The sequence below is a fragment of the Cydia pomonella genome, chromosome 8 (assembly GCF_033807575.1).
Source record: "Cydia pomonella isolate Wapato2018A chromosome 8, ilCydPomo1, whole genome shotgun sequence".
In the NCBI taxonomy this organism is placed as follows: domain Eukaryota; kingdom Metazoa; phylum Arthropoda; class Insecta; order Lepidoptera; family Tortricidae; genus Cydia; species Cydia pomonella.
In genome coordinates, this window is record NC_084710.1 from 5,281,725 (window position 1) to 5,309,655 (window position 27,931).

Sequence of the window (27,931 nt, forward strand, 5' to 3'; positions counted from 1 at the left end):
TTGACAGTGTCAAATTTACGATATTGTTTTTCTTTTCTGTCAATTCGTAAATGCCATCGACTTCTTGACAACTTGCAATAATTCGGTTCTTCTTTTGAATTACGCAACCTTTTTCGTCGAATATAATGGTACATTTCTTCTTGGTTAAGTCGCTTACCGAAATTAAATTCATGGACAAATCGGGAACATGCATAACGTTTTCTAACTTAAATTATTCGTTCTCGCTGACTTGGGGCTCAGCGTTCCCTCGTCCTTTCACTGATAACTTCTCACCGTTCGCTACCGATATTTTCATGTTGCCTCTTTCAGGTTTATACAACAATAACTTACTCTTGTCGTGGGTAAGGTGGTTGGAGCACCCGCTGTCAAGATACCACTTATCTTTGTCAATCGCCTCCTTAGTATTCAGGCAGACATTTGCGGTCTTGGTACGCTCCTTGCATTCGGACGCCTTATGTCCTTGCTGGTGGCACCGGAAGCACTTGTAGATAAACTTCTGCTTACGATCGTTGGGTTTAGGTGCAGATCTGGCATCGTTTCGTGCTTTATGTGTCACTAATGCTTGCTCGTAGTCAGTGTTCAACTTGCTTTGTCGACCTCCTTCTTGTAACAATTTCGTCTTAATTTGCTCTAATGTGATTGTTTGACCACTATTATCTACAGCCATTATGAGGGGGCTGTATTCACGCGTCAAACCACCAAGCAAAATCGATATCAACCAATCTTCAGGGATTTTTGCGTCGATATCATCCAATTGCTGTGCAAGATACGTCACTTTGGATATGTAGCTCTCCATAGAACTAAAATGCTCTAACTTACAGTTGAAGAGCTCTCGCTGTATGTGGATACGTCTGCCCCAACCTTTATCTTCGTAGGCGCTCTGTAGGTTTTTCCAGGCTTCTTTAGCAGTTTTCGCATTGTAGACGTGGGTAAAGCACTCTGGCTCCAACAACAGGCAAATAGTTGTTCGTGCTTTCCTGTCTGCATCAGCATTTACTACGTCTTTCGAAATTACCTCCCACCAGTTTTTATTCTCAAGGTAATTACGTACCAGGAACTTCCAATTAGGGTAGTCCGACGATCCCTTCAGCTTTTTGATACCACTTATGCCGTTCTCTTCAGACATAATTTACGCAAGTTTCACAACTACTCGAATATTTCTACCACACTTTTACTAAACTAGCACTATCAGTGCGTGAGGCACATGACCTATTGGAAGAACCCGAGTTTAGGCTCTTAAGCAGAATTGTGGAGCTGATAGTTAAAACACTAGTTCTCGTGGTGAATATTATATTGCAAGTGATTGACATCAGACAGCTGTACAAAAACGATTTGTTAGACCTGTACCCCAAAAGCATAAAATTGTTGTAGTAATTCACCGAATCGCATTTCACCTCGATCTCATATTTAATTTTCGCATTGTGTCTCAATAGTTTTTTTTTTTCTAGTGACTATAAGTTTTAGTCGCATTTCACCTCGACCGTGCATTTAAACATCGCGTTGTGACTCAATCGTTTATTACTTTAGTCGCATTTCACCTCGATCGTGTATTGTATTGGCGACGTGATTCAACGCAATGTCAACGTCACATAGATAAAATTTTAATGAGTTTGATAGCACTTGAGGCTTAATCCTAAAAGTACAAAACGTGTTTAAAAAACACTTAATTTTAGTGCAAGCATCAAATTAACGTATCAAGTTAAATAGAGTCCCAAACAAACGTCGATCGCGGCGAAATGCCTCTTCGGTAACATACTACACGAAAAATTAAATACTACAAATTAATTATACTAATGTCAAAGGCTACGGGAAAAAGTGCGTCAAGTGAAAAAATCTAGTGATATCTTTTTCATTCAAGGTGAAATGCGATTCGGTGAATTACTACAACAATTTTATGCTTTTGGGGTACAGGTCTAACAAATCACAAAAACATAACAAATTCAAACGAGTGTCATATATGTGTCGTAATAAGTTTACTATTGTGCCAGCATACACATATACAACCTCCAATAACAGCAACAGTCGCAACCCAGCTCTAGTTGACATCCAAACGTCACCTTTATGCTTTAAAGTAAAATAAATCAGTAATATAATAACAGCATAACTACGTACCATCTACACTAGTTCCTCATTCAGGCCGACACATTTCTCCAGACTTAACACAAAGCTGGATTTGACGTGACTTGGCAATGGCGTGTTGTTATACTCGCACGCCATGTGCCATGATAAACTCTTAGTTAAGCTTCAAGCACCTACCAAAAGTTTGCACTCCTAGGCGAACGAACTCCATGAGCACTACAAGTACTAAAATTTTAACTATAAAACTCCCGTGGGACTCGAACATATTAAAATTATTTTAAATATGTTACTCACGTATCATCAGGTATTAAATATGAATAACCTATTCTATCCTGTAACTATCTCTGACGTCGTCGACGCCGTCGAATAAACGCTCGAGATGTTTCGGTCCGTTTTTGAGAATCTTCGATTGGAGCGCGAATTGCACTGTCTGTAAACACTAGGATATTAATAAGTCACAGAATAGATAGGTTATTCAAATTAATTGTACTCGCTGAATGCAGACAATACCTGGGCGATGACTTAGATAGGTAGAACAATAGGTACTCGTGGGCTTGGTTTCCGCAACTCCGCACGTCATATAACTGCGCCTATTTTGCGTGGTGAGTTGTCGGCAGTACTTTTGCCAACCCAACTCTACCAAGAAGCTTAGCAATAGCAGACCCTTGATGTTGCCGACGACTTCTGGGAGAGACCCCGGAAACCCGGGGTGTTGTGCCCGGTACTCTGCAATCCTGCTCTGCAATTCTAGAATAACGTGAGCGGCTGTCTCTTCTGCCTCTATGCACGCCCTGCAGAGGGGGTTATCTGTAGCACGAAGGGCTATCGGGTGCTTGTTTAGTCGGGCGTGGCCAGTTATGGCCCCAGTCAGAAGCCGGACCGGTGGCCTATTCAGCTGTCTCAGCCTCCTTGTCAAACCGGGGTTGATTGTCGGGAAGGCTTCCTTCGCCTGCCTGCACGTGCCTAGGTTAGATCAGTACTGTTGGTGTTTTACCTTGGTGTTTGGGCAATGACTAAATGTGCGATATATGGGAGCTATCTATAGTTTCTAGTAAACGCCAATCGATATTTAAATAATGGACTATGGAAATGACGACATGATTTTCCGTCGCATCCCGATGTCGTCTTGGCTACGGGCCCTGATCTGATGAGTAATGATTACGTTAATAAAATACCTAAGTCTGCTAGACTCTGCCTATTTAACATTTAAGTTTTACCTCATATTTTGAAGAAAATTTATTTAGCAGCGTAAAAATAGACTCCATTCTTCATAGTACCAAAATTACCTGCCACATAACTTTACTGTCTACCGATTCAACCGAGCTCATACATATTCTTAATAGTTTTCCCATAATTTTTATATAGTCGCCCATTAAGAAAGATTTATCGGAAACTTAAGGTCATAAGATAAGAATTAAGGACGACGCATAGATTTTTTGCGAAATTGTCGATAGTTGCAAGCAAAGTATTTATTTAGTAATAGTAAAAGTTGCTCAGTACGACCTACATAGTCACCCCGTAAATTATTGCAGGTGACTAAGTAAACATCCTGTATATCCAAAAAATCTTGTGGGTGTTTGACCTCAGGAACGGGGGCTGATTTTTGAATTTCGATTTCGTGTAATTCCCTTCAATTTATCTCCACTACTAGGCATTTAAATTCTACTAATATAATTGAAAACGAGTGGTCAATACCACTAAATTCCCAATTTCTATTGCTCATATTTCTAAAATATCAATTCGCCGTTTTCCACAGATTTTCGAGTGACGAACTCGAGCGCTCGAAATTCAAAAATCAGCCCACAGGAAAGTCATATAAAGCATGCTGCGGTTTTTATTCGAAAGTTTTATCCAATTTATTTTTATATTCATTTACGTTCAGTATATCACGCTATGTCAAATGAAGCGCTGGGTTTAAAGTCGCGGGTTCAAACCCCCCCTCGCATTTATTTATCGTATATCGTATTTATCGTTATTTTACGACATATCATTTGATATTTACCAGTCGCTTTTCGGTGAATGAAAACATCGTGAGGGTTGGAAGGTCAGATCGCAGTCGCTGTCGTAAAAACTAGTGCCTACGCCATTTCTTGGGATGAGTGGAGCTCTCCTCCTCCGTCCTCCCATGAAGCGTGGCAAAAATGCCTTGACAACGCGAGGAGCTTGATGATATCACGCTATGTCTAATATTACAAATTAGATAAGTGGCCTTCCTAAAAAAAATACCAGAGTTTTATAATATTACATTTTCAAAGATGTGGAGCCCTGTAAAGTAAATAAATCCGAAAAGTTTTCAGACAGTTCAACCTCCATCACGCCGGGGACAGGTCGAAAACAGACAAAAAAATTATTCGAGGAATAAGTAATAGATGGATCGTAGACGAAATTTTATAAAAGCTCGTTGAAGTGTGCGAAATATTATCGTCACCTAATCAAATTAAGGAATTCGAGAAGACAGAATTCAAGAAAGACTCATGTTTTGTTTGTGCAAAAAATGTAGTATAATCGTTTATGTTTTTAAATGTCTACATTTTTTACAAATAGGTTCCACGATGCACTTAACCTCGCCGAAGATAGGAAGAGACACAAAGTGACGAAATATCATCAGAAGCAAATTGATGCCACGAAGGTTCGTCCCTCAGTAATTTAAAGGACCACTCCGCCAGTACCTATGCCCCCTACGTAAGTAGTATTAATTACGCTTGATTTAATGATTTAAGAGGCTGTCAATACCTAAAGCGCGCACACTGTCTATTTGTATCGGAGTAAATGAGAAAGCGCTGTCGCATGTTACTGGGCCTGGGCAAGGGAATAATAAGAAAATTATTTAGATAAAAAAAGTGGATTATTAGTGTAATATTTTACGCAATTGCAATTTAGATATAAATGTTTTGAAATTGTGATTTTAATTGCAGACCCATAAGTCAAAACAATAAAGACATAAAACCGTTTAATTGTGATTTTAAGACCAAGCTTTGCAATTATTTTCTATCGAGCCGATTTCGTTCAATCATGTATCGAGTACAACTACGGTCTTTGAAATATAATTAATATGAACATATATTTTTCTTACTTGACTAAAACAAATAGTCTTTCTTAAAAAACTGTTTAAGTAACATCAATTTCAAGGACATTGGACGTTGACAGCCTCTTAAGGTACAACATATTTTATTAAATTTACTTAAAATTATAAGGTAGGTAAGGATTCGGTATAATTTTTATGACCCAGCACATTATTTATTACACACACTATTTAAAATTTGCACAATGAAAATAATTAGGTATGTCAAAATTAACTAAGCCGCACAACGATCGAAAATAATAACCTACAAATCATAGACATATACTGAAACATTAAAAAAATTAAATTTCTTACGAAAAATACGAGTAATTTTCGATCTACGAGTAATTCACGAATCTTGAACTCGAACGCAAATATTTGCTCAAATTGATTTTTAGATAAATACGCTCCTTAAATATTGTAAGTTTAATAAAGTCTTGTAAAATACAAACTAAAACATAAACGATGTCATATTCATAAAGCGGGGTATTAAATAATTTATCGTGTTACCTTCTGTGTGACCGGATATAAAGGCCAAGGCACGCAAACGTGACAGAAATAGGTCAGGTTATTTTTTTATAAAAGCACACTACAGCCAACGTGCCTTGTAACTGAACTAATTTGAAATTGCCACAAGAACTTTTAGGCATCTCTTAGGTTAGGAATTTCATTTTGATGACTAGAGATAGACCAAGAAAAGTCTGCAACGATTATGATAGACGTTTAAAATAACACTTGCACTGTGTGTGCTATCAATAGTCAATATATTCTTTATTCAAATAGGCCTAGCTACAAGCACTTTTAAATCGTCAAATTTTAATAATATCATCTTAATCTAAATATCAGAGCAATTTATTGATGCAGTTATTATTCTTCTCACAAAAAAACTTTGAATTATTATAGATATCAAAATTGTTCCAGACTTGTCTTGGTCTGACTAACCGTAGTTTTTTCTTCACAACTAGGGTCAACTACATCAAGATTAATGTTATGTAATATGTAAGTAATGTAATATATGTTTATTCATGTAAGAACTAAAGTTTAGAGATGCCTTACCCCTCGGATTTTGAAATTAGAGGTTGTTCGTAAATTAAGATGTACATACTTGAGTGAATTATTGCTCGATATAAACTGAAGGCGACTTACTGATAAGTACTTTCTGTAACTCTGAGTATGTATATTGAAAGACAGTATAGGTACTATAGGTAGGACAGTAAGGTACCGCGGACAATTTTAGGTATATTACGATATTCTACGAATAGTTTCCTAATCGAGATTCGTATGTCTCGTTAGACGGTAAAAAAGTGTAAGAAAATTGGCCAATATCTTTATAAATGTATTGATGCGTCACATCACAACTAATATGATGCGTCTGTCAATCTGCCACTGCGACAGGCAGGCATCGGGTATGTACATCCGACAGCACTACATGATTTTGCGATAAAACTGGCTGCGAAATTCCTGCGAATACCACTGCTCACTTTCCCGAACGCGTATCTCTTGCCAGAGTGATTATCAAAAATGAACCTTAACGATAAGCAATAATGCATTTGATCGGTGAATTTGTTTTGGTGAGTTAGGAAAAGCGAAAACTACCGTCAGAATGCCTGCTGACAGCCTCCACAAATCCGGAACACTTGCTATTTTCTCCGCAAGTCATAAAGACGCAAGTGAGTTAAACCTTGGAGAGTCCTGGTACGTTTTGGTTACAAAGTATGTTGGGTTGTCAGAAGTGAGCCATGTTAGGTGAATATAACATGGTAGGTTCGAAATAACATTCTGCCAATTACATTTTAAAATGTGCATTCTATAAACCACTTTGATCTTAAATATTCCTTAATTTTCATACTTACACTTAAGTACCCTTCTTGTAGGTAGGTTTTCATGTTGTGATATGTCAGGCAACAATCTTACAAGTATTCCTTCGTTTTGCCTTACTACTAACATTATAAACTTTCTATGATCTGAGATATTTTCAGAGTAAGTTCTTTTTATAATATTCTATGTATCACGGGTGTTACGGTACCAATAAAAGTGTTAACATAATATCATTATGAATTAAATTAAAAAGAGTGAGTATTAATAAGTATGAATTACTAATTAATGCTATCGTGTTAACCAAGATATGAAACAAAATGAAGAATTATAATCGGACTGTAAGGTACCTATCACTTAAACTTATTAGAGTAAAAAAATTTACGAGTCACATAATTGCCTGAGTACCCTTTTTTTTTAAGAGGGGAAATGCTTTTCGCATACACCCTATTGATAAGGATCGACCTAGTTTTCGTCTTCTACATAACCACCCATAAACTTATAATTGATGTTATTATTGCTTCAATTATGTTAATAAAGAAATGGTCATCAAATCAAAAGGCTCTTGACGACATCACTTAAATATAGTACCTACATCAATTAGGGGCAGGTCATATTTTTATCTCGTAAGGCTGACGGTCCTGACTATAAGATATTTAAATTATTAGTATTCCAATGACAGAAATCATTTTCAATCGAAAAGTAGTTGAATTTGTTTTATTTTGTGAAATATACACCGTGTTTTTATTGAAATACGTTAACTTCGGGGTATCGGTATTTATTATATTTTTTTATATTTAACGTAAATACTATTTACGTTAAAGGAAACCAAATGGCATAGTTAATTTTCAAAATAAAATATATTTTTTATATCAAAAGTAATGTGTAAACATTAATTGATAGCAAACTCAACCGTATTTTCTAGAATAGCAAGAACCCTCACATATAGCTTTTTGACCTTCTAAGCTCTTCTAGCTCCATAACCCCTTGATCGAGCCTGCTCATAATTTAATGACTACAATATAATGCCCTCAACTACATGTTTACCCAATGTCGTTTAAATTAGAACAAATTTACTTTAGTTACTGTCCATCAAACTATCCCCTGATAGTTCAGCTTAAAAACATTGGAATGCCAGGACATGCCCCTAGCCAGCCGTGTGTTCCAAGTCGAATGTAAGAACTTCTCTTAGCATCGCTCGCTCGTTCGATAAGTTTGCACATTACCAACCGCAACGGCAAGTACTATCTCGGACGATCGATATTCTAAATGTCTTAGATTTAAATTGATTCGTGGATTTTAATATCATGTGCGTTGTAACACGCTTTTAATTACTTTTTACAAAAAAAAATCTAAAATTACGAGTATCTATGCCATTCAGTTTCCTTAAATGTACTTAGCCATACCACGAAGTTAACGGGGTTTAAAAAACACAGTGTACCCGGTTTCCTCTATAAATACAATACAAAAGAGTGAAATACAAAGTTATAATAAAATAGGTAGGTACCTATATAATTAAGGGCTTGGCTTAGCCACGCATGCTGTATCCGTGGTCCCTACTACTGTCCGCACCAGGACTGCGGCTGTCTCCTACTGCTAAGTAATTTTATCTAATATTCGTACCTATGGCCTTATTAGCAAATAGAATTTAACGTACCTACATGATCTCGAATTTATAAATTTTTAGATACTGAACCACAAGCAAAGTTTTGAGAAAATCTTGGTAAAGTATTTATATTTTAAGTTACCAAACTGAGACAGAAATACCACTATGCTAAAAGTTGATCATCAGAAGACATAAAGAAAAGAAAAAAACACACATATGGCGTTTTAATGTTTCTTTTTTTATTTAAGATAACAAATGTGTATAAACTGATAGATGTATTTATAAAATGTCATTTACGTAAGCATCATGTCTATCCTGTAGCAGTAAAAACCATTACCTTATATTAATCTGACCTGAATCCCATAACTAGCAGTTCTTACATAATAAAACTAATATGTCAGAACTTAGCAATACATCAATTTGTACAACTTGTCGTGTAAAATGTTCAACCTGTTTTTATTTTAGAATTACAAACACCGACCGACATTATTTTTATTTCTAAAAATACACTATACGCTTCTAGAGTTGACCTCTTACCACAAAAAGGTAATCATAATTACGTTTCTATAAGAACCACTCTACAATCAACACTAGTTCTTATAAAACAACGTTTATTTTCATAAATCAAGTTTTATAAAGGCCATGCCTGGATAAGCTATGTGAATCTGCCCCCTATGAGTTTTGGCTTGTAATTTTTTTTGATGATGTGGTTTTACATTAGTAGCAATACGTATGTAAAATATTAGCCTCCCAAATGTTATGGAATTTGGTAAAAATAATATATATATATATATATATGGTCTTTCTACAATATTTTTTTTTCTAGCGAGCCTTATTTTTTTGTATCGCAATGTGTTCTATAATTGATGTTGTATATGTAATTGCCTTTACAATATATGTGACGCACGTCAGAATCGGCTCGCTAGAAAAAAAGTATTGAAGAAAGATTTTTTTTTACAAAATCTATAACGTTTGGGGGGCTGATATTTTGCATACTTGCTACTAATATAATATCATCACAAAAAATACAAGTCAAAACTCGCTGGGGGCAGATTCATTTAGCTTATCCAGGCATGGCCTTTGCTTGGATGGTATGTTTTTAATGTAAGTACATACTTAATGTATACATTTACGTACATAATTATCAAAACTCTTATTAAGTAGTATAGTGTACCCAATTAGAGTGAGTACTTTAATCGCTGTTAGTTTTGTGACGACAATTAAGCATGAAATCTTTATGGGAATCAACCATTTGCCTTTTTTTTTTTCATTGTAATAATTATCGTCACAAAACTCACGCTGAGTGGGTACAAAGTTTTCTGAAAACTTATACCTACTTCTCACAACCAACTTCCAAGGGACCCTTCCCCTACTATCCCTATACTGAAATAATAAATTATATGAATATCGATTCTTGTATTCAGTTTCACTTTACTCCTAATAATTTTATATTTGATAATAAAGTCGTATTAACACTACTCTTTGAACCACATAGTTCCTACTTATATTAACCATAACTTGGAACACTAATTGAATCAGTCTGTCTCAGAATATTTGACTAATCTTGCGGAATGTGTCCAAAGTTTCTTCGCAATATCTAGATCCTGTGAAATCTTAGACGGTTGTTTCTGTTGACAGTTACTGAAATAGCGGCCACTGACCCCGCTCACCTCGGGCGACACCGCCAGGTGGATAACGGTTTGCGACGCTTCCACCGGACTCTGGAACATAAACCCTATTCCCTTCTCGACCACAGTACGCACGATCGCAATCGGTATATTTCGAAATATATTCGTCGCTGCGATACCCGGGTGCACGGCGTTCACGGTCACTTCGGTGCCTCGCAGCCTCTCGCTCAACTCCAACGTCATCAAATTAGTATACAATTTACTATTCGCATACACCAGGTAATCACTCCAGTATTTTTCCATGTTAAGGTTATCGAAATCCATTAAGCCGTACTTGTGAATAATGGAAGATAGATTTATGATTCGACTCGGCGCTGAGGCTTTCAGCTTCGGTAGTAACAAGCAGGTCAGGAGAAAAGGTCCAAAATAATTGACTTGCATGCCGACGTGGAGACCGTCTTCGGTTTTGTAGTTACCGAGTCCCCCGGCGCCCGCATTGTTAATCAGAACGTCGATACGTTTCTCCGTCTTTTGTATGTGCTCACTAAATTCCTTTACAGAGCGAAAGGATGACAAATCTAACGGTACGTAGTGCACGTCGGTATTCCCGGATAATTTGATGATTTCTTCTTTGGCAGCCAGGGCACGGCGAGCACTTCGACACGCGAGGATCACTCGCGCTCCTCTCTCTGCTAAATTTTTCGCCGTCTCTAATCCTATACCACTATTCCCACCCGTCACAATCACTACCTTGCCGACCATGTGAGCGCTCGACCGGCAAATTGCACATGTAAGTTTCTGATATATTTTATAAGTGAACACTAGAACCGCAATAGCGGCTATTATTAAATAGTACATTTTAAATCTGCACACAGTGCACGCACACGCGTCGTCTCACTTTAGCGCAAGCGGAGCAGACTACTTTATTAAGAAAATGAAGTAAAGAGGTCACGATAGTGCGCAACGAACACGATAAACTAGTGCTCTTATCTGTACATGCTTGAGCGAACGTGTGCTACGATAAAGAAACCAATCTGACAGACTAGGTATGAGCTAGGTGGAAATAAATCGTTTGATCATATCGCGATTGCGTTAATACTTTCAATGAGGACTAAAATTAAAAACGGAATCTCAATTAAACATAGATTGGCGTGATTTATTCGAATGGTGCCGGATGTATTGGGTGGCGTGGATATCGCGGCATCGATGGTAGGATGGCGGACATCCGCCGCGCTCGTATCACGATGTTTTCCGGTATTGGGAAAACTTTAACCGACAATTCGCATCGATGGAATGGTGCTGCAATTACTTGCACATGAACGTTACAGATGTTTATCAGCTTACTCTGATAATTTCGTGGTCATGATTTTTCTGTACTTATAATAATTATAAAGCTATGTCTGTGGCAAAATCTTTGTTTGTCCGGTTCCGATAAACTCGTGCGTTACTGGAACAATTTTATGAGGATTATTTTTAATTAAATTATCAATCAATCAATCAATATCTTTATTGCTTATTTTACATAGGAACATAGCATAGGTACATAAATTGCTATACATATGGATATATATATTTATACTTATATGAATGTGCAAGGTATAGCGAAAGCAAGCTACCTTCCGTACTAGTTTATACTGTATTACGGCAAGGTATCCTTCTCCCCTTCAGCCCGCGGTCCATGATGTCATAGTTGGACATCCCATGTGTTTGAGTGTATACAGTAAAGAAAGAAGAAATAAATTAAAGGCTATGGCAAAGTATGACAAGGCTATGTTATAAACTTAAGTACTAATTTTATATGCAAAAGGATTTGGATACAAAGTGTATGTGAAGTCAATGTGTATGTTTGTGTGTGTACTAATATGTGGTATGTGTATATGTATAAAAGCGCAAAATAGATCCTAAAGGGCGGCAAAACGTAACATTAGACAGTATAACAGTGCACCATTATACCTGTATATACTGACATACAAATCATGTGGTCGGCGCACAGCCATAAATAATATCTATAGGAAGAACTAATAGTAATAAAATAAAATACAAATAACACAATGTAAACAAATAGTTATTTTATTATTGATAGGCGTGGTTATTTTTATAAAAGTACAATATCACTAATAAAAATAATTAGTAAAATTACTGACACATATGTAACAGAGTAATTTTGCGGCGGAACTGTTTTTTTTTTATTTAACTGTTTTCAAACATTTGTTGATAAAGTAAAAAACAATTAATCTTAATGAAAATCACTTTAATGTGTGCTCGATAGATTTTTTTTTTTTCAGTGAACGCAACTGCTGCCACGCACGTTTTTAATTAATAATTAAAAAAAAAAAAAAACAAAGCAAATCGTCCAACTAAACAGATGCAAACAACAATATTTACGGAAGCGCCATTTTGGCAGTAATCCTGACATTTCCATACGTACAGTCATTTTGTCGGGGGGACAAAAAAGGCATTTCCAAGGGAATATGCTAATCTTGTTAATTAGTGGCGTCTGCCGTCCTTCCAGTTCCTGTGTGGAGAAAAATGCGCTGGCTGCGCCTGAGTTATGGGTTTCATTAATAACGTCCGCACTTCCGCCTAACCGCCTATTTGCAGCCCCTAGCTGCTGGCCGCCCACTTGAAAGCAGCTTAGCCGCCAATTGTTTTCTAACACCATTTTACCATTTTTTGCCCTTTTAGTTTAGTGATAGAGATCGCCTATGAACTGGTGGTGTTGGTGATCATTATGTTCAAATTTCAGTAAAGGAAAAATATCTCCTACAATAAAAAAAGGCAAAACAACAGACAGACAAAGTCGCACCATGATCTGTTTGGTATGTGTGACGTTTACACAATAAAAGTGTGATTGCGAGCGAACTAGGTGCAAGTCGACACTCCGTCGTGAAGTGTCATGGCGAGCAGATAGCTGGTCGCAAAACACACGATCACAATCTGTATTTTATTTACCACCTTGTCATATACGTACAACGGAGTCAAGACGTCCCAGTATGTAACGGTAATTAACTAAATTATCAAACGTCACAACAAAAGCGCTGGTGACCTAGCGGTAAGAGCGTGCGACTTGCATTCCGGAGGTCGCGGGTTCTAACCCCGGCTCGTACCAATGAGTTTTACGGAACTTATGTACGAAATATCATGTGATAATTACTAGTCTCTTTTCGGTGAAGGAAAACATCGTGAGGAAACCGGACTAATCCCAACAAGGTCAAATTTACCCTCTGGGTTGGAAGGTCAGATGGCAGTCGCTTTCGTACTAACTAGTGCCAACGCCAAATCTTGGGATTAGTTGTCAAGCGGACCCCAGGCACCAATGAGCAAAAATGCCGGGACAACGCGAGGAAGAAGAAGATCAAACGTCACAACCGTAGAAATGTTTTGTAACTGCATAATGCACAGAGCCGAACAAGCCGCGTAGCCAACGTGCAAATCGCTTACGCTCCGTAGCGATCGAAACGCAACTGTCACTGTCACACTAATATGGAAGTGATAGAGAGACACAAAGCGTTTCGTTGTCGAAACGATAGCTATTGTCATCTTAGCTTGGCCGGCAGCTCCTGAATTCTATGTGAAATTCGAAGCACGAATTTGTGTAAGACTTCACATAACTACTTAATGCAATCAATTAATCGTTGATTAATCATGATGATTGAATAAGATGTCATATACATGTATTTCACTGTCAGTCGTTTTTTCAGCAGCTAGAACGAGCGAGACTCATTCATGTTTTTAACGATATTTTACGCATCATCGCCATTTGGATTTTAATCTACAGCACTAAAACTTTCACACTGTTATAAGCTTTTAAAAATCGATTCTAACTTATTCAATAGTACCTACCCGGCTTAGGACTACCGACTTATGTACCAATATACATTACAAGCTCAAACAGTGTTGCTAATGTTACTATACCTAATATACCGTATCTGTACATACATATGTATCGTTCTACTGGCAATTTGCTAAGAACAATGGATAGAGGTCGACCATTAACTGAGAAAGAGCCGTACAAGGGCCGTAGTTAGTAAATTGCTATTGCCTATTTAGATGTGCACTTATGAAAACCATTCTTACAATCAAATGGCTTGACTATATCGTTTCTCACTTTAATAGTCAATGCAAGATACAATACACAAATCGGCAACAGAAAATAGTAAAGTATCAATTATCCAATTTACCTATTTCAACTTATCGATTATCTATGTTTAGGAATAGCAAGAACTCCACAAAAGAGGTAGTAAATCAGTCACTTAGGCGGTCAAATTTCTAAGTAAGTGGGTAGTAATAATCATGCTATTTTATATTACGTTTAAATAAAACAAAGTGATATATTTTCAATTACGTGCGCAATAATGAAGTAGCGAAAAATAATTATACAGAGATAATTAAGCACAAATATGTTACTCGCAGAAACAAAGTCGGGCAGATCATTTTTGGGGCAAATTTTACATTTATTAATACCTAATTTAATAATACTAGTAGGAAATTTTGCTTGCGTTGAGTACCATTTACGCACCAATATATGATGCAATGATTTATGCAATCAATCAAGTGAATCAAATTAAGGAGCCTGGCTTATAAATAATTTTCTATAAGTACCTATTTATTAGCGATAACACGGCGATCTTTATTCATTTTCTAGTAAAGTGTGATCGTTCGTTACCTGTTTACGTTATCAAATAAAGTACCTCTGCACAGATTATCTAATCTGATCAGGTACAGTTGTGTTATATATAATATTAATAATTCCTGCTTTGGCCGAGGCCTTGATTGATATATTAAATATTCATAAGTAAGCTCCTAGCGCCGTTCTAATTGTGATAATAGTTGTAGATAATCCGTCCTAGTACAAGATAATATCACGAGTGCCTGTGCCATAAAATTATAATGACATTGAAACACAAATGCTATTGAATAAAATCAGGCACTTTTTTTGCGATGGTTAAAAAGGGTCGCTTATTTGTAGCTTATTTTATTAAGGGCCTGTTCCACAATGTCCAAATTTAAATAACGAATAGATTAACTGCCAGATAAAACAACCTTAAGTTGTAAAGGTATTTCTCTACAAGTTAAGCTTATTTGAAGATTGTGAAACGCCAACGATGGCGATGACTTTCTTCGTCAGATAAGTGACAAGTAGCTTATTCGGGACTTAGCTTGGACACTGTGAAACAGGCCCTAAGATATTATAGTTTTGAAAAGCCATATTCTAACTAGAATATACCATATGGTTTTTATAGTACACCTGCGTACTAAACTCGTTAAATATAAATGGACGAGGATTTTGTTTATGCCTTCAACCTTACAAATCATACAAAACTGAAGTTTTCCTTGGGCTATCCCGTACACAGACATTTTATTTCGTGTATCAGAATTTATTTTTCAGTTTTTTAAGGCGATGATATTTTTCTAAGCAATTTTTTGTTCCTTAGTCACAGAAAAAGAAACCCCTAAAAATACCCGCAAATCTGCAGAAAATTCGCGTATGTACGGGACAACGGTACACAAATTTATGAAATGCTCCAACTGGTTAGGTATAATTCGTCGGTTGACAACCGAAAATCTCTCATTACTATCACAAGTTAAGAGACAGCCAAAAGAAACAAGGTTAATATTTGTTTAACCATTTAGTCCCTAGCGGCAACATACTTACCACCATACTTAAAACAAAAACGCATCTCTACTATAAGAATATACGGTTCGAAATCGAATGACTAGAAAGGAATGTCAAATGGTTAAAGGGTTATTTTTTTTGCAATTAATGAGTTTTGGTTGTCACATGTAGGTAGGTGTATTTAGCTACTTACCTGGTACTGTATACAACTGTAACCATATGCTAGATATAGGTACTCCACCGTAAATGCGGTCAGCCTGATTGTTCATTCTGGCGCAGTGATTGGGGTCCCTCAGATCGCTCTCTTGGGACCTCCGCCTTCGCGAATTCGCAAAAATAAATTTGGTGGCAAAATAAGTTTTTTGACAAGCTTAGATACAAGCTTTTATCGCTGACTGTACTTTCCTTTCCATCGAGGCAATTCTAAAAACCCCAAACATAATTAAGTTGCGTTGTTTTATCACAGAGTTCCTATGGCTACGTCCTGTCTCCATCATCAGATCAGTTCGACTGTACCATAATATTGCATTGTCGTCCAACTTACATATGTATTAGGTATGCAAATTTTCAGCTTCATCGGAAACCGGGAAGTGGGCCAATTGAACTTGCAAGATTTGACCCGTACATACATTAGACACATACATTGCAAGTTAAGTAAAACCTTGTAAAAATAGAGCGTGTTTTGTAAAACACTTAATTCACGATTTTTACACATTGAAAACTCATAGAAAACTCGTATTAAGTTTTAAATTTACTTCTGACGTTTCGAGGACGGCGTTGTCCTCGTGGTCTCGGAGAAGACTGGCTAATAATGGCGCGAGTTTTTCGAACTACCCAGATTTGGTCTTGTTTATAAATTTGAACATGTTGCGCACTAGAGATGTTACTCTGTCGACACACAACACTAACGATAATCAAATTTTCGACTGTCAATATTCGTTTTCGCTTACATATACTAATGACTGGATTCCATGTTGATGAGATCCCTAAACCCTCGTCCCGATTGAAATTGTAATGTTTTTTTTTTATTTCAGCGGCTTTGACCGTTACATATTTTTTCGCGATTTGGGAGTCCGTTCCATGGGAGAATTTGTTTAGTATGACCATATAAACACATTTTTGACATTCAGGATCACGTCGCTATGTGCACTACTGTCACGCGTCCGCAAGTCTAGTGGAAAGCGTCAATTCACTACATCTTATAAAACTACTCCAAAACTAAAAACTACTGAACAGATTTTCATACGACGTTGATCTATCAATAGAGTGATTCTTGAGGAAGGTTTAGGTATATAACTTGTTAAGGTTTTGTGTAAAGTGGTTGAAATATAACGATGTTGTCGGAAAAAATCACGCTGGCTAGGAGCTTTAATCAAAAACTCTGCCTAATCCGTTTGAGCTATAACAACACAATGTATGGTGAGGTTGTCTCTCTTTCATGGGTCTACAAAAAAGTCCGCGATGTTGAATGTCTATCTTTTAAGGATAACTTACTGTACCCATCCTTAACTTCTAGAAAAAGATCACATAGTATGTGGCATTTGCAAAGCTATTTACACGGATACAGTATTAATAATTATCAAATTAAATACGTTAGTTTTGTAAAGCATTTCATATAGATTACAATGATGCCTTTCACAATACAATTTAAATGAATGTTTCAGGAGTAATCGTAAATTAAAGTTTCATTTCGAGCCATATAACTTGTACGAAATGTTTAAGACGCTATCCGTTCTAATTTTTACCACCTTACGCGCTGGGACCGCTTTACTTACCCCCACCATGCACTTCGCACGGTCCCATAGTCAACAACATATTACCTACACTTAAAAAAATACTTGATGTTGCTAAATTTAGAAATACCTATATTGTATTGTATCTATTGACTTTTTTGACAGTATTTGTTCCTTGTGTAAGTAATCAGTGTAATTACGTCATTGATTCGAGTTCAAAAATGAAACGTAAATACCTATTTGTTTAATTTGATATTTAACATCCCATAATAATGACAGACCAAATCAAAAGGGACCTTATGGCGGTCGGCGTTTACACCATTATTAGCGGCGCGCCAATACTAATGCGGTACTACACGACGTAAATGCCAACCGCCATAAGGTCCCATATTGTGTTGAAGTAAAAAGAGGAAGTACCGTTTGTAATGTCACGGAGTTCAAGCACGGTTCATGACCGAGGATACCTTTTATGAAGTATTTGGTATATTCGGTAATTAGATATAATGACAATTATATGAAAATAACGTATTTCATGTTATAAAAGGGAAACATTGTTTTTCTCCTTGAGTAGGCACATACATATTATTGAACATAAATTTTATTGAAATACAGCACCAGGTTTTTTTACTTAAATATATTACAGGATAAAAATAGTGAAATAAGTCGTTCTCCTAATACAGGAAGGAAATGGGGAAAACGATAATATACATATACACAGTCTTCCTTTTAATATCAATAATATTATATTATATGCACAGCATGGGAGAAATCCCATGTAGGAAACTACAAGATAAGTATTTTACGTTTTTAGAGTTCCGCTCCAAAAAGGAGGAAAATGTGAAAAAAGATGTCATGCCCCACCCCTTATCTCCAAAGTTTACCGAAGAACTACAAATTACTATAAATTTTACAGGAATAATTTAATCAGACCGCTATTTTGATAGGTACTTTTTTTTTATTAACAAAAATCTTTTCCGAATTCAGTTTGCAATTTAACCAACTATAAGTGTGTTTGTTACACTGGAAATTGCTATGAGATTACATTAAAACCCCTTCTATCAAATAAAAGTTTTTTTTTTTAATCGGTTCACATGATAGAGAATTATCTTCGAAAAACCAACATACGTGCATTACTTCGCGCAAATTAGATGATTTGCCGATATATGGCGCTGTACACAATTATACTTAGTATAGGTATTTCTAATCAAAATTCTTTCGTCTTTATCAAGATAATTCAAAGTTTGTACGGAGCCCTCGGTGCGCGAGTAAAACGAACTTGCACTCGACCGGTTTTTTAAATTTAAAATCCAAAGCTATAATATACTATAGTCAGGCAATGAAAAATCTACTAATCTTTCAGTTTCTTCCCATAACCGTTTAGTTAATAACGGGTCTTGTGACACCTTGGAAGGTTTCGCTTTACGACAATTGCTGAAGTACTGTCCACTCACAGTTTCTAACTCAGGGGTCACAGCCAAATGCAAAGTGGTTTGAGACGCTTCCTTCGCATTCTGATACATAAATCCTACACTTTTTTCCATCACTTTTCTTACGGCATCATTTGGTATATTTTTTAAAATAGTACTGGAAGAAACCCCTGGATGCAAAGCATTCACTGTTACACCTGTATCTTTTAATCTACAACTTAACTCTACAGTTGTCATGATTAAATATAGTTTACTATTCGCGTAAGTTAATATATCGCTCCAATATCGCTCCATGTTTAGATTATCAAAATCCACTACAGCATAGTTGTGTTTGATAGATGACACGTTTATGATCCGACTGGGCGCTGAAGATTTCAAAAGTGGCAACAGAAGGCAGGTTAAGAGAAAAGGTCCGAAGTAGTTGACCTGCATACCGACTTGCAGTCCGTCTTTAGTGACGTGATTGCCAAGGCCGAATGCGCTGGCATTATTGATAAGTATGTCTAGGCGTTTCTCTGTCCTCGTTATGAGCTTGCTGAACTGTCTTACGGATTGTAAGGAGGATAGGTCTAAGAAACGGCTGGAGACGTTTGTGTTCCCGGTGGTTTGTATGATTTCTTCGGCGGCAGCAGCTCCACGGCGAGTGCTTTTGCTTGTGATGATGACCCTGGCGCCGCGCTGGGCCAGACCTCGCGCTGTCTCCAGTCCAGTGCCACTCGTACCTCCAGTCACTATCGCAACTTTGCCGTCCAAACGCGCATTGGATTGACACACGCCACATGTAAGTCTTTGAAACACTTTTACGCTGACAACCGTCAGAGTTGTTATGGCTAATATCGTCCAAATCATTGCGGAAATCTAATCACATTAGTTTGTGTAAAACACTGACTTTAAAAAAATCTGGATCGAGCCACTGATTACAAAATACGGAAACGAACTAATTGTTTCCACAGTTTGTGTCGTCTTGACTAAAATAATGTCACTGTGTTGTATTTTGGTCGATCCTAAACTAAACTCGCTGCTCAATCGTGCGTACGCGCCGTCGCCGTTGGCAGTGACAAGGTTACATAACGAATGCCATTGAATTATTATGGCGCCTGATGTATTGAAACTATTAATAATAGTGCGAATACTGTAAACTGGTATTTTATCATAGCAATATAGAAAACTGGTAAGAAAGTCGTAGGTATCTAATACACATAAAGAGCCCTGACAAACATCTAAAAGAATAATCAATCACCAATATCTCGAGGTAAATTATGTTATTTTTACCTACACGGACAGAAGGAAAATAATCAAACTTCTTTCATCTCCGACTTTACCCGAACTTCATGATTACTTGAATCAATTTGCTACTGAGAATTTTGTGAGGCGTGAAAGATATACATACTGACATTACGAAATAAAACCTTTTCACTTAGAATTTTGAAGAATACCTTATTCTTAAAGTACATGTCATATTTACCTTAAAAATAAATTGTATGTATTGGACATTTATTTATTTATTTAATCTTTATTGCACAATACATGAAGGTACAAATGGCGGACTTAATGCCTTAAGGCATTCTCTACCAGTCAACCAATATATATTTCATTATAACATTATATATTTAATGTATTGTTCTCATTATATTGCACACAGCTGTATATGTGTTATATATTAGGAGAATTAATTGCTCCACTGCTTAGTATTATTTATTAAGTACTTACGACTCCCTTTCCGGGAGTTGGATCACAGAGTAGTACTAATTACAACAAAAATAGGTTCAGAAGCCTAGCGATAAAAAGGACAGCAGGATAGAGTTAGCTTCATAATATTAGTATTGATTGATAACGTTTTATTTACAATAACAATATACAGAATGGATATATACAGATGATTACTATAACTAGCTTATATCTAAAATAGGCCCTTGAGGCATTGTACCAAGGATGCTGGCGGAATTTCCTCGTTGTTTCGCAATACTGATACGCTGTGCGAGGAAGCCGCCATCTCTTCGTTCGCCAGTTACGTCAACCAGACTTTTCGCGATTTCTCCAAAAAACTTGTGCGCGCCGAGACCCCATGGACCTAGAGTTTCAACGCCAAATGGTACAAAATGGTACTCTCTACCGAGGCTCTTATATTTATTACATTTCAAAATTTCGGCGCTTTCCGCCGCTGCGCCCGCTTTTACATTAGTCCGTTGGAGGTGGGATGGTGCCAGTGTGTCTACGCAGGTAGCATCCCACACTAACATCCGTCCCAAGCTCCAAGTAACTAAGGACACCCCATCGCCTGATTTTACCATCATCCCTGATAATGCCAGTCGGCTCAAGAAGAGCAGGCACATTGATGGTGGCAAGAGATCGACGGATTATGTCATTAAGTGACGCATGTCTTGAAAAACGACCTGCACTTTTTTGACAAGATAATCCATGGTGTCCCAGTCGGTCCACGTTCGTGCCATAAGAGCATATATGTGGCGTACATAACGAAACCCCGAGTCGCAAACCAGCCACCAGTCTTAGGGAGGTCGGATCCAAGATAGTACCTGCAGTATTAGGTGAAGGATGGGCATGTAGCCAGTAGCCGGTTTCCCGGGCTCCGATCGCCAAAAGCCTCGCGTGATCTGGACCTGTACTCGTACAATTGTTTAGAAGAGTATTGTAAGTTAAATCACAGTAAATATTTTCCCAGCTCTTTTGTGATTTTGGGTTGTCTGGAAATTGTTTGCTCGGGCAAGCAATTTTAAAAGCATTTTTAGCATCCTCAAAGCCCACAATCTCACAGTTTGTGGGCAAAGCCCTTAAGACATTCTCTATGAGACCAGACGTGCTGTGAGTGGATGCCAAAAAGGCTGGGAAAGCTTATTATTACGTTTTATTAAATTATCAACGAGTAACATTTATAGTTAGTCTATTTATCTGAACTGATCAACTGTCTACCTGCTGCCCAGCCAGACGCTGGATTAGTAAAAAATACATGACAAGTACAATAAAAATGTCAGTACTTCGTTGTCATGTCATCATTTCATTTCAATCACTACACTGTGTTATAATGTGTCATTACTTAAAAGCAATGCCATGATTACTGATAGTGTCTAGACCGCAATTGCATATTCATATCTTATGAATCAACACCTCCCAGCCGCCAAACGCGAGAAATCAGGTCGATAGTTATACCAAAGTGGCAATTATTATGTTACATGTGTTAAATTTCCTTTGAGACTGAGACTGTATTAACTCCCGGTTTGCCGTTTGACGTTTTACTAACGTCTGAAGCATTGAAGAGGTCTTCGCTTCCATTAAAGGCCCGCAATTTGACGCATCAGATCACATCAAACGATCTCATTATAACGGGGGCCCAGGGAGGCGTGCGATTTTGAACATCACCTTAATTTCGTTGAGTAAATAAACAAATAAATATACCTATGTTAATTACCTGCGACCTGCCGGTCAAACGGAGCTGGCGCCCGCGTTTATTATGCCGGGTTACAGCGGTGTTACGTTTGAATAAACGTCACGTTGGCTTTGACGTACCTCATTTAAAAAACCGGTCAAGTGCAAGTCCGTTTAACTCGCGCTCCGAGGGTTCCGTATAAACTTTCACTCATCTCATCTAACTAAGCGTAATTGTAAACAGCGCCCTCTATCGCTAAATTGGCTAGGTAACTAATTTGCGCGACCTGGGGGCCTACCGCGAAAATCGAAATTCGCAAATTGTGGGGATCTCTCTCTTTTACTTTCACTAAGACGTAATTAGAGTGACAGAGAAAAATGCCCGCAATTGACGGACTTCGATTTTCGCGGTTATAGCCCTGAGTGTATGTTGGTTTTTTTTTTGTGAACCAATTTCAACAATTTTTGTTTTAATTGAAAAAAAAACCTGTTTTTATTTAATGTAATCTTATAGAAATATCAAGTATGATAAACACCCGAAAAGCAGGTTAAATTGGGAATAAATTCAGAAAATATTTTTAGATAATATTGTTGTTTATATTTTTCCTGTGATATTTATGATAATGTTAATGTTAAGTAAAAATGTGATATTTTTCGTTCGTAAACTTCGAAGATAAGGGAGGATAGAATACCATCAGTATTTTATTTTCACAAAACGTGTTTTTTGCCACTATGAAAAAAAATTGTTTTAAAATATTCAATTTGAGCTCTTTCAAATGACTTGACCCAGTAACTAATCTTTGAAATTTTGACCCCCCCTCTCATATTGAGCATTTTCCATAGTAATATAAAAAAAACGATTTGTTCCAAAGGTTAGCCTTGTTTTTAGGGTTCCGTAGCCAAATGGCAAAAAACGGAACCCTTATAGATTCGTCATGTCCGTCTGTCTTTCCGATCATGTCACAACCACTTTTTTCCGAAACTATAAGAGCTATACTGTTCAAACTTGGTATGTAGATGTATTCTATGAACCGCATTAAGATGTTTACACAAAAATATAAAAAAAAAACAATAAATTTTGGGGGTTCCCCATACTTAGAACTGAAACTCAAAAAATCTTTTTTCATCAAACCATACGTGTGGGGTATCTATAGATAGGTCTTCAAAAATAATATTTAGGTTTCTAATATCATTTTTTTCTATACTGAGTAGTTTGCGCGAGAGACACTTCCAAAGTGAAAAAATGTGTGTCCCCCCCTGTAACTTCTAAAATAACAGAATGAAAATTCAAAAAAAAATATATGATATACATTCCCATGCAAACTTCCACCGAAAATTGGTTTGAACGAGATCTAGTAAGTAGTTTTTTTTTTAATACGTCAGAATATTAAAAAAAAAAATTTTGTCATCATACCCATACGTGTGGGGTATCTAGAGATAGGTCTTCAAAAATGATATTTAGGTTTCTAATATCATTTTTTTCTAAACTGAATAGTTTGCGCGAGAGACACTTCCAAAGTGAAAAAAAGTGTGTCCCCCCCCCCCCCCCCCCCTGTAACTTCTAAAATAACAGAATGAAAAATCTAAAAAAAATATATGATATACATTACCATGCAAACTTCCACCGAAAATTGGTTTTAACCAGATCTAGTAAGTAGTTTTTTTAATACGTCATAAATGGTACGAAACCCTTCATGGGCGAGTCCGACTTTCACTTGGCCGCTTTTTATTTATTTCAAATCTCAAGTAGTACTCGAGATATTTAGCAATGTGACAGACAGACGGATGGACGGACGTACAGAATTGCACCATATAAGGGTTCCTTTTGTACCTTTTTTAAACGGAACCCTAAAAATAATTTGTCCGGTGAACTGGTAATCAGTGACCCCTTTACAAAATGTCAAAACTTATAATGAGTCGAAAGTTAATTGTGCCTAAATGCCTTGACACTGCTATTTTATCATTAAATTCAAATTTCTCTTACGTATTTTTATCATTTATATAACGAAGACGCGTGCCTTGACTCGTATTGTTCTGTTATTAAAGGCTAGATTTGACAAATCTGCGCGTCATCTACTACTACACATACATAGCCCAGCAGCCACTTAGGTAGCGTTGAGTTGGAACTCCAAGATAGAGGTGGTCAAGATCGCAATAAACTGCTGGATGAGGGCAGTACACGGCCGGTTCATGGGATATCGTTGAAAGGCCTTTACCACAAGTGGTCGTATAACAAATTCCACGTGTCATGTTATGTGTTTGTCCTGAATTGAAACGCCAAACATATAATCATGGGTCAGAGAAAATAAAACCAGAATGTGCATAAGCATATCGATAAGAAATCATTACATGCAGTTCATCTCGCTAGCCACTCTCGATGCCAAATTACTAAAAAACTAGTGTGCAATTGATTGCTGTTGGTTCTTCGAATAATAAATAAATTGAGGTGAATTTGACATCGTATCGTGATAATAAAATATATGAATTAGAGAATGTTTCCTGAGTCATAAATTAAAAAATGCCATCCGATACCTAAGTACAATAACATTCCTGGTTTTTCTGTGCTACTTTGCCTGCGTGTCTAATTATAGTAATTATACCTACATATACTGAAACAAAATGCAAAATATAGGCCACACAGAATGGCCACTTTCAACCAGTAATTGCCGCTTCCCGAGTTACGACCGAAAGTTCAACAATAATAGGACTTTAACGGGCCCGTAAACCCCCGGCTCCGCTCAGTTTTCCTCATAACTCGATTATCTAACAGCTAATTAGCCAAGCACACCTTAATTAGCCTTTTATACTTCACTAAGTTATTCATCGTTTTTGAAGGAGTTTTTATTATCGCCGCTGAAAAGCGGAGAGGAAATTAATTAGAGACGTTGACGGGCTTCGTACGACGCGTCTCGATAGGGTACGATGGTTAACAGTTTCAGTTCAATATTCGTTAACGTTGCGGGTTTTATTTTATAATAATTCACCGCTGTTACAACATATCGGAGTATCTAAAGGAATAAAGTAATAATTCTTATTCTCGCTGAACGAAAACCCATAGGTATCCCTATTGAAACATAAACGGGAAAATTTCTGAGAAAATCGGATACATTTTTATTAGTGGTGAAACGAATAGGAGTAGTTTTACGAATACGAATATCAGTTTCAGAATGTTACTACTACAAATACGAATAGTATACCTACCTGCTATGTTTGAAGTACAAACTTAACTTTGCTGTCTCTATACACCAACTTGGCTCCCAAATGCAAATATATGTAACTTTTGTCATCAATGAAGAGCCTATACGTACTTAACGAATAGATGTAGGAATTCATTGTTTATTTTTATACAAGACATTCCTTTATGCCTAATTTCTTGGTTTTAAGTCATTACTAAGTAGGGGAAAATCGGAATGAATGAGCCGGTTTAAAAAAAAACAATATTCGCACAGCAGATCGGAAAAGATTACTTTTTTTTAAATCGGTGTGCATAACGACATTTTGTGCAGAGAGACCTTGAGAGACTCGCTAGGTGGTTGGATCAAGGGGCAGATGCAGAAGACGGTAATCTTGGACACGGCGCGGATAGTCCGACGGTTCCTCTCTCTGCAGCACTGACTACCGGCAGCTTGGGCCTTACTCCGCTGCTGACGGCACACTAGGTTAGGTTTTTTATAATAATAATTCAGCCTATATACGTCCCACTGCTGGGCACAGGCCTCCTCTCATGCACGAGAGGTCTTGGAATATAGTCCCCACTAGCCCAATGCGAATTGGGGACTTCACATACACCTTTGAATTTCTTCGCAGATGTATGCAGGTTTCCTCAGGATGTTTTCCTTCACCGAAAAGCTAGTGGTAAATATCAAATGATATTTGGTAAATAAGTTCCGAAAAACCCATTGGTATTGCCAGAATTTGAACCCGCGACCTTCGGATTGAAAGTCGGACGATGAATGTTGGTTAAAAGGCTGATATTCGGAGACTACGAATATTCTTATTCGTTGCATGCATATGTTAGACACATATTTATATACTCGTATTAGGGATTTTATTGATGACCGTACTTGGTGATATTATAGTCTGTTCGGAAAGAGAAGAGTCGTGGAATGTATTGGGCTCCATACATTCCACGACTCTTCTCTTTCCGCACAGACTCTACTTGCATTAAATTTACGGGCAATTCACACAATGATTTTATAATAAAAAACCTGAATTAAATAGAACAATTTGAATTCGTCGCCATACTTGGATCCTTGTTTCCTATTTTCCTTTGATTTATTATTCTGTTAGTTTCCGCCGTACCAATGACTGCTTATTTAAATAACGAAGGCGCCTTTTACTGAAACCTCAATACTTTTCTAAGGGAATAAGTAATGATTACTTGACACTTCTACCGAAAGCATAGTTCGATATATTATCATAATCTTATTCGTAGAAACTTTTTTTTTTCTTTAGAAGATAAAGATAAAAAAATACACAAAAGATAAACCATAAAAAACAATCGGTATTGACTACACAAGCACGTGATAATTGATAACGATAAAATGATAAAATATTCGTAACTATTTAACTGAATGCTGACTTTCACATTAGTAAGGGGTGTACCGAATAGCTACAATAAAAAATCTACTTTTAATTTAGATAATTGTCAGTTTATTTATTTATTTATTTTTCTGTAGTAGTGAAAAGCAGCTTCTTCCTAGCGCATTCAGTGACAGCTTTTTACGGACCCGTTTTTCACATTTTCCTGCATCAGCCCATCACCTGCTGGAATTGTTAATGTTTTTTGGCTGTTTCATTCTTCGTTTTTAATACACTTTTGATTTGAGCCCAATAATAGTTGAGAGAACGGCACTGCAGGACGTTTAGAGCTCTATTCCATGTCAACTACCAAATGCGATTTTTGTACGAAGGAAATTTTATGATTTTCGACTTGGCCTAGAATTAAGTAACACACATTTTCTGTAACTTTAGCTATCCTAACCTTCGTACTTTCTTCGTAGTTCGTTCCGCTTTAGCCGCATATGTACCCCAGTTTTTACGATAATTATAACAGGCATGCTTCGCTTTCGCATTTCTATTAGCAATCTTTGTGATGGGCCCAGCGTGACTTGTTCCTAGAGGTCTGCCGTTTCGAGGCCTCTGTTCAAGACACTACATACTAAATTAGTTATTTATTATGAAATGCACGAAACTTCGAGGTAATTGTGTTTCGACATCAGGCATATAGGATGTTGCAAATTTTCTTGCTATTTGGAAAAGACCAATTTTCAGTGATATCTTCTATTTACTGGTGTAACGTCACACAGCGTAAAACCAGAATTATTTATATTGGAATATATAATAAGATTTTTTATCGCGGTAAGAAAGCCGTTGCCATCTTGCTTAGAAACAAGATTACAGCGGCTTGAAATTTACAGTTTTTTTTTTCGGTACAGGCCTTAGGTAGGGTCCGTTTAGTTGCCAGTTATTAGGTGCTCTAATTACGCGCTGGTGACAATGTAAACTGCAACGAGCTATTTTTTTACAACTAGCAGCCTTGTCCTTGTATTATGGTTAGCATGCGTGTTTTCAGTCCCCGCCG

The 27,931-nt window shown here is 37.0% G+C and overlaps 2 protein-coding genes across 2 annotated transcripts; both read right to left on the bottom strand.

The window, feature by feature from the left end:
* Positions 1-8,778: 8,778 nt before the first annotated feature.
* LOC133520414 (retinol dehydrogenase 13-like) lies at positions 8,779-13,300 on the bottom strand. Its single transcript, XM_061854806.1, has one exon. The coding sequence runs from the start codon at positions 11,045-11,047 to the stop codon at positions 10,097-10,099; it is 951 nt and encodes a 316-aa protein (XP_061710790.1). The 5' UTR covers positions 11,048-13,300; the 3' UTR covers positions 8,779-10,096.
* A 3,279-nt stretch (positions 13,301-16,579) lies between these two features.
* LOC133520416 (retinol dehydrogenase 11-like) lies at positions 16,580-23,914 on the bottom strand. The gene has a single exon (XM_061854808.1). It carries the CDS (start codon positions 19,813-19,815, stop codon positions 18,853-18,855), a length of 963 nt encoding a protein of 320 aa, XP_061710792.1. The 5' UTR covers positions 19,816-23,914; the 3' UTR covers positions 16,580-18,852.
* Between the last annotated feature and the right edge of the window lie 4,017 nt (positions 23,915-27,931).

Coding starts and splice junctions, on each gene's coding strand:
- LOC133520414 (XM_061854806.1), bottom strand. CDS start 11,047: ATGTACTATTTAATAATAGCCGCTATTGCGGTTCTAGTGTTCACTTAT.
- LOC133520416 (XM_061854808.1), bottom strand. CDS start 19,815: ATGATTTGGACGATATTAGCCATAACAACTCTGACGGTTGTCAGCGTA.